Source organism: Notothenia coriiceps, unplaced genomic scaffold, assembly GCF_000735185.1.
Source record: "Notothenia coriiceps isolate Sejong01 unplaced genomic scaffold, NC01 NC01_scaffold00029195, whole genome shotgun sequence".
Lineage (NCBI taxonomy): Eukaryota > Metazoa > Chordata > Actinopteri > Perciformes > Nototheniidae > Notothenia > Notothenia coriiceps.
Window position 1 is genome coordinate 285,928 of NW_011361896.1, and position 17,489 is coordinate 303,416.

A 17,489-nucleotide genomic window follows, 5' to 3' on the forward strand; every position below is an offset into this window, starting at 1 on the left:
TAAAGGCAAACGTTTGTATATAGTATGTGTGCTATTGGCAAAAGCTCCATGAGAGGTGATCTTCGTCTGTCTTTGAGAAGAAAAAAACTGAACTGAACTTTTTTGAATGCATTCAGGCCCCCATAATGGCATGGTATCTGATATTTAAACAGAGAGACATAGCTAAACAAAATCTGTTTTAAATTGAAACGTTGCTGTTGTCCAGTAAACCTTTTTGAACTCCAATGTGGGTCAGCACACCTTTATGTATCCATGCTGCTATATTTCAATCATTGGACCTGTATCGATCCCCAGGGAAGAGCATAATGATGAAAGACTGCTTTATTTTTTGTTTGAATTAAACAATAATTCTGGTTAATAATAACCTGGTTCTTGTTTTTATAGCTCTCCATTGTGTTTTTTTATTATGATATCATGAAAAACAACTAAGGTGGTCCAAAAGTAAGTCCATCTGGTAACTGGTTATACATGTACTGTTTGCCTTTGCCTAGCAGAGTGGAGCAGAGGATGGCAGGACACATGGAGGATGTCAGAGTGGAAGTAAGGAGGGGAGAAGGTGGTGGAAGAGGTCTAAAGTGCATCATTATCATTTGTCCAGTGAGCGTGTGTTGCAAGACGAACAGGTTTATGTTTTAAAATGTTGTCCGAGCTCTGTTCAGAGGGGCGAGGGGTGAAGTTAGTTCATAATGACGTTGCAGCTTTCATGTATTGTCCTACTCATCAACAAGGGGAGTGTAGTAGTTCTGGAACAGAGGCTGCATGAAGAGACCCAGCGTCCCGACCACACACACAAACACGAAGATCCACAGGAAGAGACGGTCGATCACCATGGCCACGTACTTCCAGTCTTCAATGATCTGTGGAGAGAGAAAGATTTTGAATGCTGCTATAGATTAATGCCCTGAACTTAGGTGCACTGTGAATTGTTTATTTTGTTTATTTTGAATAATATATTTTGTCTCTGGTGCTGCTCATATCTAATATCACATATAATTATTTTTGGCTGACACAAGAGTAAAGTTGCTTTGACATAATATGAAGGGCACACAAATCACAAATAACTGAATTAAAGCTGTTGATGGATTTGCTCTGAGGGCAAGCATTGTATACCAGAGCGGATTAGGTATTTACCAATGTTGTGGCTATTTTCTCTCATGCGCAATAATGTAATACATGTGCCGTTTAATCACATGAAGTGCAAATAAATCACTACCAATGCACAACAATGTACAACATTTGTTATTCCTACAGTAATGCACAATAACAGTCTTTAATTGAGCAATTGAAAGAAAGGCAAACACGCCAACATAATTATTTCCATACCACATAGATTACATCAAGTAACTCATCACGTAGCATAAGTGGTACAAGAAACATGAAACCTTGGAAATCAATATGTGCAGACCAACAACAAGCAGGTGAAGGAAAGGCCTTCAAAGCATGTTGCACATATTTTAAGTTCTGACATAAATGCAAATGCAGATAAACCTACCCCTTCATCATCATCCTCTCTCTTCATCTTGTCAGCGATGTAGCGTACTCCATCTACTGCATCTTCCACGTCAATGTTGTTCTTGAGCGTCATCCTCTTCCTGAACTCTGTGTTGTCTGACATGTCGCTGATTCTCCAGCCGTAGCGTTTGGCCGACTCCTCGTTGACGAAGAAGGATGAGGAGGAATCCGCCATTCCTCCATGGCCTCCATCACACATCTTCTGGTCGGAGTAGGATCTCTGTTGGTGTTTTCTCCTGAACTTCTCACGGATGTTGGAGCTGCCGGGTCTCCGCATGAAGAGGTAAGAGGGGAGCCGGTACAGGAAGACACGCTTCACCCACGGAGGCATGGTGTGCGTACTGGGGGACCGATGGTGCACGTTGAGCACGCAAACGCTGGTGACGATGGAGAAGGTGACCAGTACCATAGAAAACATCAGGTACTTTCCGATCAGAGGCACTGCCAAAGACGTGGGTGGCACAATTTTGGAGATAAGGAGTAGAAACACAGTGAGAGCCAGGAGGACGGAGATAGTGAGCGTCATCTTCTCACCACAGTCTGACGGGAGATAGAACACCAGGATAGCCAGAGACGTGATCAGGATGCAGGGAATGATCAGGTTGATGGTGTAGAAGAGAGGCTTTCTTTTGATAATAAAGTCATATGTGATGTCCAGGTACCTGATGTCGTTGGGGTCTTCGTTCTTGCGGCCAGGCAGTGAAACAATATCCCACTCACCGCTGGGTTTGAAGTCGTCACGTGAGGCGAAATCACTGAGGAGGATGAGGTCTATCTCAGTGTGGTCGTAGGTCCAGGAGCGAAACTTGAGGGTGCAGTTCTGCTGGTCGAAAGGGAAATCACGGACTTCAATTTTGCAGGCCGACTTGTAGATAGCTGGTGGGAGCCAGGCCACTTCGCCGTTGTTGGAGACCACTGCATTGGAGTAGAAGGAGACTTCATAGGTCCCATCAGCACTGAGAGGAGGAACGTGTGGGAGGTGAGCAAAATAAAGGAGAAAGATGAAGTCAAGGCACTCAAATGTAAAGAATGTCTCTCACACATTGAAACACAAACAGGTCTTTACAAGTTCATGGAAGGTTTAGGAACAAGGAGAAGTCTGAGTAGAACTGCTAGAATACTTATTTCATCACTCACGGAACAAATCCACCTCAACACATATATTTAGTTTTGGTTAAATGAATAATACCAACAGGTTAGCTTAAAAAGAGGTGGTTGTGATTAGGGTTACAAAATTCCAGGAATTTTCAAAGATGGAAACTTTCCATGGGAATAAACGGGAATTAAGGAATTAACTGGGAATTTTCCAAATTGAAGGTTGGCTCTTCATAGGGAACTTAAATATAGTTGGGGAAAGTATATTTTAGCATGATCTTGACTACAAAAAAAAGATGCCGTTCAAGTACACTTGAATATCCATGCCATAGCAAACTGCTTACTGCATGGCTATTGAGACCACACAAAGGTTCGCAACAGGCTCACAAATGTGAGAGTGGAAAAACTGGTTGGCATTCGGGCAAACCTAAGGCTCTCTGAGCCGGACACAGAGCCATCCTCAACAAGGCTGGACAATGACACTGAAGAGGAAGACTCAGAGTTTAATGTTGATGAGGCCCAGGAAGAGTCCGTTGACTGAAAGGGTTTAGCCAAAATGCAGAGGATTGCTTGAAGGAAGATTTGAATGTTTAATGGGACTTTTTGGAGGGAGAAGGGCTCTTTTCATTTAACATTTTGAATGTGACTTTGTGGGGATTTTTGGATAGGGGGTGCACTTTTGTTCATTTTTTTAATGAGTGGGGTTGGGGGGGATGAGTAATATTTAACATTCCTGTTTTCGTTCTTCAATGAAACAAATAATTATTATTTGTTTCATTGAAGAACGAAAACAGGAATGTTAAATATTACTCATCCCCCCCAACCCCACTCATTAAAAAAATGAACAAAAGTGCACCCCCTATNTCATTTTCAGACAGGTTTTTATAGAAATGGATCAGGACAAAAAGAAGAGAATCTTTGTTCCTGAAACTTTCAGAGTCTCTTTCCACAGAGGGGACACATGTTGATGTAGAAGAGACATGAAGAAGAGGGGACACATGTTGATGTAGAAGAGACATGGAGAAGAGGGGACACATGTTGATGTAGAAGAGACATGAAGAAGAGGGGACACATGTTGATGTAGAAGAGACATGAAGAAGAGGGGACACATGTTGATGTAGAAGAGACATGAAGAAGAGGGGACACATGTTGATGTAGAAGAGACATGGAGAAGTGGATTTAGCACAATAGGTGACCTTTAAGGAAAGACACACTCACACACAGACCAGAAATAACTAAATGTCTCATCATGTTTGGTCTTACCTCCTTTGTAAGAGTCCTTGAGCGTCCGTGAGATCCACTGAACGGCTTTAGCGGCTACTTTAGTGCCAAAGTTTCTGTCAAAGGGAGACGGAGCTCCTCCCTGGGGAAAGGACGGACAATATGAAACCACAAGTTCAAAAATAAGGATATTTGTATAAGATATGTACGATGCATAAAGCATGCCTCAGGAGAGACTTGGAATAACGTTGTAGCTGGCTAACGGGAAAGAGCTGTGAAAAAGTGAAGTGTCATTTAAATAAATGACACTTCACAAATAATTATTATTCAAGAAAAAGCAAAATACGCTTTTGTATACGTTATTTATATATAGATATTTAAATGCTTAGTCCTTAGTAAGGTTATGTAAGATTGTTTTTCACAGATTCTTTGTATTTTATTATTGAGCTGTGTGTGCTATTTGTAAAGAAATACAATCGAACATAATGCAAAGTGAGAGTGTGTGTGTGTGTGTGCGTGCGTGCGTGCGTGTCTCACCTGCTGCATGTGACCCAGGATGTTCTTCCTGCAGTCGAACACCCCCTTCCCCTCCTCGGTATACAGCTGGTAGATGAAGTCAGTGGTGTAGTTCTCATTGGAGTTCTCATTCCTAAAGAACACAAACATTACAAAGGGGTCGGTACGCTGAAATAAAAAGAAAGAAACTACCGTACACTTCTTCGGAACTACTTTCTACCAACAAACGAATTCCCTGAGATGTAAACTATCCATCGTAAAAAGGAATCCTCCCTCTAAGCCGTCGAACAAAGTGCCGTTGTGCCCTTGAGCCAGGGCATTATCTTTACTGCTCCGATGTTATATAGGACACATGTGCTCTGCAGGTGCACCCTCAGCACAGATATGCAATGTCACCGACACACCGTCCGAAATATATCCTCCGTCCTATTTCCTCCCAGCTCCGTCCTGCTGGGAGCATTTTACACAGCCTGATGGTGCAGAGGACCGAAATAGACCCGAAAGATGACGGGAAGTAAAGTGAGTGAGGTCGATTAGCTGTCAAACACCTTCAACGACATTAAAACTGATGTTTATCTACAGAAATGCAGCACGGGATAAAGATTATTTACCATTAAAAAACAGTCCGAAATATTATTTTAGAGTCTGTTCTCTCCGTCAGTTTTACACACACACACTCTCATGCAACATCCAAGAGGCTAAAGAGTGTGTGTGAGGTGATAATAAGAAGGAAGCCTCACCTGAGCACCAGCCCTCTCTGGATGGTCGTCTTCATCTTCTGCGTCAGATGCTCCACGTTGGCCTGAAAACACAGAAAAAAGTCCCGCGTTAAACCGGAGCGCTGCAACCTGCACGCGCAGCAAACAAAGTGACAAATCACAAGCTTGAGATCCTTAAACCCCCCCCCCTCAGATCCGTATTCCCTTCAGAGGGGAGAGGCTGCAGGAGGACATTCACACCACCAGGGGGCAGCAGGTCGGCAAAGTTAATTAGGAGTCAAATCCTTTGACCGTCACCAAATATATGAATGCTTGTGTGGAAGAGTGAGGAGATACCGCATGAACATTTCTGATGCCCTGGAACAAAACACAACCGTTCTGAAAGTAAATCAAACCCAAAGTGTGTGTGTGTGTGTGTGTGTGTGTGTGTGTGTGTGTGTGTGTGTGTGTGTGTGTGTGTGTGTGTGTGTGTGTGTTTGCCTGCTCTTCAGATCCCCAGCAGACCCCACAGTGAGCTCTAAGTAGCTTTGATTACATTTGGACTCCCTCTGCTCCTCTCCATTGCTTTTAGGATGCAGAGATAATGGTCATTAGCGGAGACGGGCGGGGACTTTGGGAGGCGGATGTTCATGTTGCGAAAGTGTGGCTTTAATGGGAAGTGATGGGAGGGTAATACAATTTGGTTGCATTTGGAGCTGTGACCAGAGGTTAATTTGAAAGAGCATGTGTGTGCCTGAATGGATACACCGTGACATGCCTCTGTTGAAGGGAAGTGAGGCAAAAGTTAGACACCGCGTTCCTGCGTCTTCTCTTGATTGCACGTGTGAAAAGTCACATATTACGCAACGTGTGTGTGTGTGCGATTGTTTAGAAGTCGGTTAGTCTATTTATTTTTCCAACTCTCAGTAACAATGCCTGTGTGAGGTTTAAATGACTCATTTTGGAGGAGTTATGGAAATACCCGTACATACTTTTGGGAATAAGATAAGCTATCCATCTCCTCATAAGTCTTGGTAACGCAGTGAAAGCATTATGATCTTTTCCTCCTCAGTCTCTTCATCCTTTTTTCCACATGTATCTACTTTCCCCCAAAAGGACCACTTAAAAATTTTTATAAGTACATTTTTGATGGGCAACCTCACGTTATTTCAGCTTTGTGCTGAATTCCTCTTTGCTTCCTCCTCCTTTTGAAGCACATCTAAGGCCACACACACACACACACACACACACACACACACACACACACACACACACACACACACACACACACACACACACACACACACACGGTCATGGCTCCCCTACCTCCCACCTGTCACGGCTCATATGGAGAGAAAAGGAAAACTGATATTGGTCTGCGTCAGAAGCGCAGATTTCCAAGCATTTATTGTCTTTCTCCGTTTATTGTTTTTGCCATGCCCTCTTTTGTGTTCTGATGAATTTAAACAAATGTTGTGCAATGACTAGTGGAGATTATAGCTATCAGCTTTTGGTATCCTCTTGATTACAAGACTGTTTCTGTCTTTGCTGCTGCAGTGCCAAGACACTGATTTTCACCAGCTCCATGGTTGTCCTCTAGCTAACCCTGACCTTTGACCTCGATGATGGTGGTTAGGAAACACAGTGGACCAATGCCCCACTAGGATCAATAAAACATTACCTTCGCTGATTTTTTCTATTTCATACAGCAGCTGCTAACACCTTAAGGTATTCATATACAACGCCATGACCTCCACTCTCCTTCCTGCAGCCTCGGTGAAGGAACAAACCACCAAACAATGTGCTTAATGCAGATAAAACCTTGGTGGCAGCCTGTTTGGAAAAAAACTTCAGTCCCTGGGTGTGATTATTTTATTTTCTCATAAGTTAATGTGCATAATTTAAAGAGATCAATGTTTTCTTGCCATGGCCCAACCCCCAAAACACTGATGTGGTTTCCTGTTGCTGCTCCCTTCTGAGCTTCTTAAAAGTGTGTTTTAATTAACTTACATTTCATTTTTAATGAGAGGATTTCACCTGATTGTTGAAGATAAGGTTGGTTTCATCGGCTTCTGAGAATAAATGTTTTCCCTAGGGGGGTTTTCTCACTGTAATTGCTTCCTTTTTGTTGTCATGTCACACTGTGTCGATCAAGGGGGCTGGGAGTGAAACTGACGCCCGTTGGGGGAGCGCACAGAGCGGGCAGGGCGAAGTGAGAGGACCCGGTTGCTTAAATCTTTTATCTCAGGAATGGCCGATTCGGCGATAACAGGATTGGCGTATCCCCACTAGCTCCTGACCCATATTCCCAAAGAAAACGTTGTTTACAGAAGAATTAAGGGAGACTGTGCTCTCTACAGCCGCTTTCCACTGCGCGCAATCTCAGCTCCAGCAGCAGCGGAGGAGTCGGTGCGATCTGGCAGAAAGCACCGAGCCTCCTCCTCTCTGAACGCAGTCAGTGCTGCTCTCATGCCTCCGAGACCCAGCCACCCGCCGTCATTAGCGGACGCCTTTGCAATGAAACCGCTATAATCCAGCCTGCCTTTTCTACTTTGTCTCACCCTTGACTCAATTCACAACGGGGGAAGAAAAAGAAGAGAAACACGAGACGCACTCTTCAATCTGTAAGTTTTCGCGTGTGTCGCACTGGAGGGGAGGAAACGATGGCAGCCCCGGTGAAAGCAGCTTTGGCTCTTCTGGTTCTCACCGTGGCAAGTAAGTAATCCTTTCAAATCCTCCGACAACGGGACGGGACAGGGGGGCTTCTGCTCTGCGTATGGGACTTTAATCACCACGGTCTTGTACATTAGAAAATAGCACACTCTCTCTGGGCTCTCAGCATGCCAATGACTATAATAATGGAAGTGTTATGAATATCATGAATTTGAAGGTAATTCCAGGCTTATTGGCAGAAACACCATCACTCAGCTCATTTGGGGTACATCATAATTCTCAGAGGTGAGTTCTTCAGTTTTGGGGAGATGTTAAAGCCACATTTTGACTTAACAGAAGCACGTGATACCGGAAAGCAGGCCGGTGGGGAAAATAGTTGCATGTCCTTGCCTGAGATCGTTAAGCACGTGATTTTACAGAACACCTCAATTAACTAACTTGCTGAGCCTTTAAACAACAAACACACGAAGTCATAATATTATTGCTTTTTACGCACATGGTTTTGATGTAGGTGACTGGTACATTGCTTTTGTACACATTCCCTCTTTCAATCTCGGATGATTTGGCTCTGACTGCGAACACTTGATGAAATCTCGTGATGATATTTTGTGTCCACCACGTGCGTTAATGGCCTGCAGTGTGTGCCAAGGTGATGTGATGATAATACCAGGGACATAATGAAGAGGCTCTGTACAGAGAACGTCAACGCTTCTATCAGATTATGTACCGTACACGTCTTTTCACTTCAGTTTCTTTAAATTGAGGAGCTGTCCACGGCCCTAAATCAGGCCCTGAAGGGGAATCCCATTCAGGAGCTGTCCAGGGTGATGAAATGGGATCTCAATAAACTTGTCAGTGCATGATCTGCTGCATCGCTCAACAATTCAGAGCCCCAGCACCCATTGCGTAGGTGGGTAGGTGGACCACAATGCAATAAACAGGACTTGTTTTATTGTAATAAAAGCCTATTGTTTGCAATGTTGTTAGAAATATTAAGTAGTATAGGGGAATAGCCAAAGTTAGATGCATTCTAATAAATACTTGATGGTTAAGAGCAATGGGGGGTGGGGGACGTGCAGCAGTCGGTCAATGATTACTTGTTACTTGTTGTCCATTTTTGAATTTTTGCTTCAGAATTTTAAGCACTTTATGTATGCATCTACATCTTGCATCTATAATCTCACTCAACATCATCATATAAGCCTAAGTAAATCTCTCATTTGTAATACTTTCTTTTCCCCCCTTCTGCCCTCCTTTAAAACAGATCCAACACTGTCTCTGTTTTATGACTTTACCACCATCACCTGTTTACAGCTGAGGCACTGCCTGACTCTGACTCTCTCACTCCTGTAAAACTTCTCCCTGGCTGCTACTGTAAGGACCACTCAATCCAGACAGCAACTTTATCTCTCGTTCTGTCACACTGCGCCACTCTGCCACATTTATTTCTTCATTTTATCTTGTGTTTTTCTCCTCCTTTGCTGTAACTTATCCGACGTATTGAGTTCCTCATTACACACTCCTCTGTCTCTCCAAGTATCAGCTACTTGATGTTGGTGATGTGCCAATGTGTGCTATACACTTACACCTGATTAGATGTTTTTGCTCATTAAAAGCATGAAAAATGCGTAGGAGTGGAAAAGGGGGAATCACACGCTATCTGTATGTGACAACTCTGACTGTCTGTGGATGATGCTTTACATGTGGGCGGGCAACAATATGGAGCTCTACGTTTTGTCCTTGGGTTCTTTCCAAGAAGGTTGTTTCTCACAACTTCAAAGCTGCTTTCTCATAACTGGAAATGTGTGTCCTGTCAAGTGGGCTCTGCATCAATGAGTCAACACTTCATAGTAAACTATTAGTCATTACTTTGGCACATTTGTTTGGATGTTGGTCTTTGAATGAGAGAAGTACGTCAGATGAGGTGAGATGTATGTACAGTTTTTAAGCCAGGGAGCTGCATTCAATTTATTTAGAAGAAATATCAGCAGCAATGCATGAAAGGGTAAGACTGAGGGAGGACAGAAGAAAACCACTTTGTAGACTGCCATTGTCTCTCCTCTAGACAAATAATAAGAATTCATTTATTTGTTTAACATCTTTCATACAAGACATGGAAAACAGAGTGCTACTCAAAACACAACCGACACGAACTGAACATAAAAACAGGGATGGAATACCGTCATAAATGTATAATAACAATCGAAAACATAGTAAAAATAAGAAAAAAAAACATTTACAAATGCATGCATAAGATGAAAAATGAAACAAACTAAATGAAAAACAATAATGATAAAAATCAGCATCCATATTTGAGGCATTCTCATATCAATCAATAAACACTATCTCATCCAAAGGTTCTCTTCTACTTTGTTCCACTTCACTGGTGAAGGTTTTCATTTTTAAAAAGAAAACTCTATCGAGAAGAGCAAAGCAGAATAAAAGGGCAAGACGGATCGGTTGGGACAGATAAAGACTATCATTGTAGTCAAAGTGTATTTTATTCTATCCTCACCCATTAAAGATACATCCACTGTCTGTGATGATAGAATGTTTGATGGGAAACAACCAACAGAAATCTCAGGTCAAGTCTCTGGCAGTAGACACACTGTGAGCTAAGTGTCAGAAGCTGATGTAGCAGATTGCTATGAGTGGCTTTCTCTTACAACATGCCTGATATGGGCAGTGAACTTGAAGCCAAAGACAGCTGAATTCAATTGTTTTGGCCTCAGTAAGACCGCCCCTGATAGCAAGGCATTTAATCATTTACAACCCTAAAAGAGAACCTGCAGGAGGGAGGGTTTGGATGCTTTCCTCTCTGTACACTGGACTGATGACACAGCTCGTCGATCCATTTGTGTTACAAACACAGCAGAGAAACGGCAGTTGGTCCAGATGTTTGTGTTGTGGCACGATTCAAAAACATTCTTCATGCTGCGGTGGAGATGATGTGTTAAGTTGAACTGGTTTAGAAAGAGTATGAGAATAATCTTTGATTGAGGTTGAGAGTCTGCTTGTGAGATGATGGCATTTTTATTTTAGCTCCAATTAATTATTGAAGTGTGGAGAGTGCAGCGAGGTGCACAGGAGTGTGTGTGTGTGTGTGTGTGTGTGTGTGTGTGTGTGTGTGTGTGTGTGTGTGTGTGTGTGTGTGTGTGTGTGTGTGTGTGTGTGTGTGTGAGTGTGTGAGTGTGTGAGTGTGTGATGGGACCTGCTGGTAGACTCCTTAATGCTCCGTCTCTACTTACATCCACGTCTCATTTGAACGCCAACATCTTTTTTTATCCTTTACTGTCAGAGCCCTTACATCACTCTATACAGCCCATGCTGCGCTGCCTCCTCAGTCGTCTCCACTGGTGCCATCAAGTCATTTATCTCTCACAGTTTAGTAGCTTCTTGCGCCAGGTTTAGCTTTTTGCCAACCTCTTTAACTTTTTAAGGCAATACGACATTTGTATTCCTCTCTGGCAGAAATCAACGCGCAGCCAGAGAAAAGCTGAAGCCTCTTCAGTAAAGACAAGTTAGCGGGTCATAATGGTTTTAATATTGGTTTGATAAGTTGGAGTTTTTCGCAATATATGTGACTTATTTTGTTTTAAACTAAACCAAGCACCCAACTGCTGTGTGATAATGTTAAAGGACTACTCCAATTATATACTATTTCACATTTGTAAAGTGAGGTGAATCAATGGTGAATGTGGTGCAGGGGGTAAAATACGTGGGTACCAATCAGAGGATCACCAATTCGATCGTAGCCCCTGCAGTCAACATGTGAAAGGGCCCATGGGCAAGATACTGTATCCCAAATGACTCCCATATGCATGTTATTCTAAGTTGCTTTGGATAAAACCATTAGCTAAATAACATGTCATGTGAACTGATGCAGCATCCAAAATGTCCTTATTTAAAGTCCCTATGGGTCAGAAACTTAGATAATATCATTATTTCTTTTTTTAATCTCTGCCCGGTCGTTGCCTGTGCCTTTCAAACTCCATTAGCCCGATGCCAATGTAGACTCTCTGCAAGCCATCAATGTAATAGGGGTTTCTTTCCCTGAGTTCAGACACAGAAGACTTTTGGCTGCCAGTCTAAAATGAACTTCATCTGAGCGTCTCAGATGAAAAGTCTGATTATTCAAAACTTAAAAAGGAGGCAGTTTATTTTCCACGTTTGTTTTTTGTTTCCTTAACCAGCGCAATTACTGATTGTAATTGAATAACTAATTAAGTTCCTGACAATTCGGTAAACTGTGTGGCTAACTATTTGCTTGCCACTGCTCGGTGGATTTAGCAGCTATTGCTTTTTATTGAGGCTTTAATCGTATTAACCAAAGCACAATGACACATAATGCTGAAACAATGAGCTGGACTAACAGGATTTATAGAGTGTGACCTCAAATCCCAGTCAACCAAAATCACACTAGTTGCAATACAAGAAATCGGTGTGCCATTGTGCAGCGGTTTGCACCCTCGTTGCATATAAACAATGATGTGTTGCCAGGCTGTCATCCCCTTAAATGACTCAAGGATTTCCCATGAACCCCCACCATAATACGGCATGATCCTATTGCCTTTTATCCGATGATTATACTAATCTGGGAATTGTTTTGTCTCCCACTCTGTGCAGTTGTTTGTTGTTTATTGTGTGTGTCTTTTGTCCTCTTCTCCCCTCATGTGTCGTCGCCTCTTCTCTCTGGCTAATCCTGACAGACAGAGCTCTGGGTTTCAGAGCTCTCTTAAGACATATACCCTTGAGGTTTATTGTCATGGTTGCTCATATGTCGGACACTCCTCTTATCTCCTCTTCAGATAGAAGCCTGCAGGAGCTTAATGTGGACTGACCGAGTGGAGAATATCTCTCTCTTTCCTGCACCTGCCTTTAAAGCTCAGCGCCTCTTGCATCAAGTTTTATATGACAGAAAAAAATTGCAGTTGGCAGTGTTGCTTAAAACAAAGCAACAATGCTAAGTGCCAACATAATACATATTCTTGAGATACTCAGATATATTGTCAGTTCAGAAGTGTTTGCACATTTGTTTCTGTATGAACGATTGAGTATAACACAATATCTTATACAGCTATACAGCCATACAACTGTATAGCTGTCACATGCTAGGCTGGTTCAGTGTCAAACTCTACAGCATAGACTATTTGAAGCATTCAGTTGATATTTATTTTGGTTCGAGGGGATTTTGCCATGACCAGACAAAGGCTGACCACAACTTTGTCTGTGCTCGTTGGGCTCAGGACAGATGTCCCTTCGAGTAGGCTACATAATAGATGACTGACAGTTCTAATCTTTCACTGCGACATCAAAACAAGCTCTTCTCAGACACCTGCGTGGACACTTGCTGACTCATCTGTCTTCTGAATCTTAAATGGTTGCTTCCAGATGTAGGTCTCCATAGAGTCCTGCTGTGTGAGGCTTAGTTCTCTAACAAATAGATATCCTGGTGAAACCACTCACACAATGCCAGCAAAAAAGCTAATTCTTTTTATTTTTCATTCTTGAAATGTTGTTCTTGATCGCTCTTTGTGAGGTTCCTTCCAGTTGTCCTTGTTAAATTATTTTTTGGTGGATATTTGCCTTTTTGGACTCAAAGGGTCTAAGGACAGAGGTTGGCTGTACATTTTGTTAGGAGGCAGACAGAGAGAAAAAGTAAAAGAAAACAGGAGGTAAAGGTAGAACAATATCCCAGAACAACAAATGCCAAAGTACAAGAAGAAGGAGCCACTGAATAAACTGTTGCTTGAAGACAGCCCAGACAACAGGTGATATAATGACTATTAGAGAGTGGAAGAATATGAATTCACTGCGTCAGTGACACATATTATTACTACAGTGCTTAGCTAAATGTAAAGTCTCTGTACGTATGGAGATTAGGTACTTTTCTGGTTTAGTTGTGATGTATTCATATTCCCGAGACACCTACAGATTAAGATTCATCCCAATCATCATACCGTACTGCCATATGCAGACTATAGTCCTTTTATGTAATCCACCTCCCACGATTTTCTTTCTTGTCACCCTCTAATTTATATTGTCCCGTTAGCAGGAAAGCTATAGCCAACAGTCATTTCAAGATAAGTGCACTCATGGAGCACAAACAAGGCGGTCACAAAAGCCTCCCAGAGAAAATGGGACAAAAAAACAGATAAAAGAAAGCAGGAAAGAACAGAAACAAGACAAAACACAAGAGAAAAGGCTTTTAAATGAAAGCAGCTGTGACAGGGAGTGCTTTTTGGGTTGTACCTGAGCACAAAGAAAGCAAGTTTATTGTTTCAACTTTCATCAGAGGGACAGCAGAAAAGGAAATATGGTGGAAATCAGAGTCGCTCAGTTCTAATGTAACATTTCCAAAGCAAGGGACTTTGATATTTTCACAAGTTTAAATAAAAAGTCTGGCGACCTTTGTGTTTGAAAGCAACCACCATCACTGAAGCTCTGTGACCCACTGAGACATCCAGCTTTGTTGATTCAATGAGTGAAATCAACTGTGGCTCTGTGTGTGTGTGTGTGTGTGTGTGTGTGTGTGTGTGTGTGTGTGTGTGTGTGTGTGTGTGTGTGTGTGTGTGTGTGTGTGTGTGTGTGTGTGTGTGTGTGTGTGTGTGTGTGTCTCGAGAGAGAGAGAGAAAGAGTGTGTGTGTGTGTGTGTGTGTGTGTGTGTGTGTGTATGTGTGTGTGTGTGTGTGTGTGTGTGTGTGTGTGTGTGCGTGTGCGTGCAGCTGCCTTGTGTGCGGAGGTGGAGGAGCGTCTAGTGAGTCACCTGTTGTCAGCAGATCGCTACAACAAGCTGATCCGACCAGCTGTCAACAACAGCCAGCAGGTCACCATCTACATCCAGGTGTCTCTGGCCCAGCTGATCAATGTGGTGAGGAAACACACACTCAATGCAAATCCACAAATGCTGTTATCATACAGGCATATCCTGCTGATTTAGGATTCTTCAAGGGCGCACATGGTGGAGATTATTGCACTGAAATGAGTTCACCCTCTTCCTGTCCGTGTTTCAGAACGAGAGGGAGCAGATCATGACCACCAACTGTTGGCTCAGTCAGGTTTGTGTCTTTTTGTGCTTGTTTGTATCCAGATGTTTAAAATGAAATAAGAAAATCCTTTATTAGTCCCACAGCAGGGAAGATGGCTGTGATATAGCAAAGGAGATAGTGAAAAACAAGAGGCATCAGTTTAGAAAATGTCATTTCATAAATAAGTAAAGGTGGAAAGTTAAATATAACATACACATAATGAACGGTTGAATTCACAAAAAGCATTTTTCTTTTGCCAGATAATGGCTGACTGAACCACTATGTTGATTGTGCCACAGTGAAATGTTTGCTTCTGGTTGCAAATATATTTATGTGTGTTATTTTTGATAAATGTCTGTCTTTGTGTGTGTGTGTGTGTGTGTGCGTGTGTGCGTGTGTGCGTGTGTGCGTGTGCGTGTGCGTGTGCGTGTGCGCGTGTGCGACTTTTGAATGAATCCTATTTCTTCTCTTTTTCATCAGGTGTGGAATGACTACAGATTAATGTGGGACCCTGAAGAGTACCAGGGAATCAAGAAAATCCGACTCCCGTCACAACACATCTGGCTGCCAGACATCGTCCTCTACAACAAGTAAGTCTGATTTGTTAACACTTTCTCTAGACTGTATGATGCAGACAGTCTCATGACGATGAGTGCTCTTTTTGGGGATGAGAGATTACAGGTTTTAAAAAGAGGGAGAGGACATAGTCAAGTTATAAAACCTGCAGTTTAGACTTTCATTCCCATTTGCATGCAGTCACTCCTTTGATGACTGAAGCCCACGTCAAGTGATTACATTTACATGTGTGGAAGAAATTAAAAAGATGGACAGAAAATTGCACACACTTTGCAGCAACTAAGCAAACATCCAAATATGGTTCAGATTCATTTAACAATTTACATTTTATCAACACAATATATCATTAACAATAAACTGCTTGTGGAAACCAATGCACTATAATGTCCTTAATACACATTTCTCTGCACATCCCTTTACATTATTATGTGTTTTGCAGATTAAGCAGGAATGCTCAAAACATCAAATCATCTTGCAGCTGTAAGAAATAGCTGCAAGGAAAAATCAATCCATGAGAACGCTGCGTTAAGTTCACCCAAGGAGAAATGATCCCCACGGCCTTTATCCATGGAGTGTAGCTGGCAGACACAAAGGCATCCCCTATCACCATAGAGGTCGCCACGAGGGTCTATTTGACATTTGATAGTTTACTGTGTTACATTACCATTTACAAAATAAATAAAATATAGTTAAGAGTCTTTGCTCTTGTGTCTAATCACATTAATGTAACACATTAACTTTTACATTTTACTTTGGCATTGATGAATTTATTCGGGTCAAATGTGGCTAATATGTTAACTTTAGATTTTCTTTTTATACTTTTGCCCTTTAAATTAAGCTTCCATACAAAATCACATTTTCAATTACTTTGTGAGGAAAACATATTTTTTACAACATTAAGCTTAATTTTACTGTATGACAAATATGTTTTTAACAAAGCCTGCTTGGTAGATGAATCAAACACACTTACTTTACTGACTTTTACCCAGGAGGCGCTTGTGATCCGTGTGAAACAACAAGCCCTGTTTGATTAATGAATTAAACTCCTTGGCTCTGATAAGGTCACAGACATACTTATTGTAAGCTCAACAAGCTTTACAATGTGAACGACAGGTTTAAAATCACGTCCGTAATCTGGGAGAAAATAAGATTCGCTCTTTACATAATGAGAATGTATTTTAGTCTTTCCTGAATGTTATTTGTGATGACAAAGGGTTGCTAGAACATATAAACACAGCTGTGTGGACTTGTAGCTTTTGGTCAGCAGAGTTACCCTACAGTTTATACAGAAGTGGTAATCATTCAACTTTTATGAAGCAGATTGCTGGTCAGCTAAAGACCACATAAAGAGCATTAAGAGGCAGAATGATAGCAGAGGATCAGCACTACTTTAAAGCATCAGGTCCAGGTCTCTGGCCAAGTTAGGGGGACACTGGGTTGCAGGAAGCAGGTGGAGCCTCTGCATTTTTAATTAGTCTGCATATTCACAGAAGGGCCGAAAGCATTAGAGACCGAGTGTGATGGTTGGATTCCTGACCTGCTTTATAATTGATAAGCCACTTATCTATAATGCATCAACTTGAGCCTTGAAAGAAGACAGTCTCAGCAGATTTGAGGTGGGGGGCAGTTGTTGTAAAGTTGCTGGGATGTCTCCCACTTTGAGTTCCTCCTTTGAGATGATTGTCACCCATCCTTTAAGGGTGTTGCACGCGTCAGCTCGGCAGCGCTCGATGACAGTCATTAAATCATTTTATCATTGCGCCACCAGCCAGCGCAGCAAACCATTTTACTCATCACTTGACTCTTGATGATATTGCTGTAAAACTTCTGTTTCTGTCAACATGTACACGGGTGCCCTGATACATTGGGCCATCCCAAGATGAAATCATTGAAAGATGACATCATTGATTTAAAAAGAGACAAACAGTAGAGTGGTTATCGTTTAAGAGGTTTATGTGTTAAAGTCACACTAGCTGATCAGCTGCTCCATCACAACTAGGGTTGCAAAGGGGCGGAATGAAATTTCCGGTAAATTTCCCGAAAGTTTCCATGGGAAGTTAAGCTGGGGAATTTTGGAAATATTCAATGCAAAATTAAACAAAAAACATGATATTTCAACAGATTTTTTTATTTATTTATTTATTTATTTTTTAAGTAGAACAGAACAAGT

General features: G+C 42.0%; 3 protein-coding genes across 3 annotated transcripts; 1 reads left to right on the forward strand and 2 right to left on the reverse strand.

Moving 5' to 3' along the window:
• Window positions 1–268: 268 nt before the first annotated feature.
• Window positions 269–2,586, reverse strand: LOC104958705 (neuronal acetylcholine receptor subunit beta-2-like). The gene is made up of 3 exons (XM_010786475.1): window positions 2,579–2,586; window positions 1,493–2,468; window positions 269–857 (listed from the first exon to the last, which is right to left on the reverse strand). The coding sequence occupies exons 1-3, from the start codon at window positions 2,584–2,586 to the stop codon at window positions 714–716; spliced, it is 1,128 nt and encodes a 375-aa protein (XP_010784777.1). The 3' UTR covers window positions 269–713.
• Window positions 2,587–3,769: 1,183 nt separating this feature from the next.
• LOC104958697 (ATP-dependent 6-phosphofructokinase, platelet type-like) lies at window positions 3,770–5,195 on the reverse strand. Its single transcript, XM_010786465.1, has 3 exons — window positions 5,085–5,195; window positions 4,366–4,477; window positions 3,770–3,970 (listed from the first exon to the last, which is right to left on the reverse strand). Exons 1-3 carry the CDS (start codon window positions 5,117–5,119, stop codon window positions 3,806–3,808), a joined length of 312 nt encoding a protein of 103 aa, XP_010784767.1. The 5' UTR covers window positions 5,120–5,195; the 3' UTR covers window positions 3,770–3,805.
• A 2,309-nt stretch (window positions 5,196–7,504) lies between these two features.
• Window positions 7,505–15,337, forward strand: LOC104958706 (neuronal acetylcholine receptor subunit beta-2-like). The gene is made up of 4 exons (XM_010786477.1): window positions 7,505–7,757; window positions 14,441–14,586; window positions 14,729–14,773; window positions 15,224–15,337. Exons 1-4 carry the CDS (start codon window positions 7,706–7,708, stop codon window positions 15,335–15,337), a joined length of 357 nt encoding a protein of 118 aa, XP_010784779.1. The 5' UTR covers window positions 7,505–7,705.
• Window positions 15,338–17,489: the final 2,152 nt, after the last annotated feature.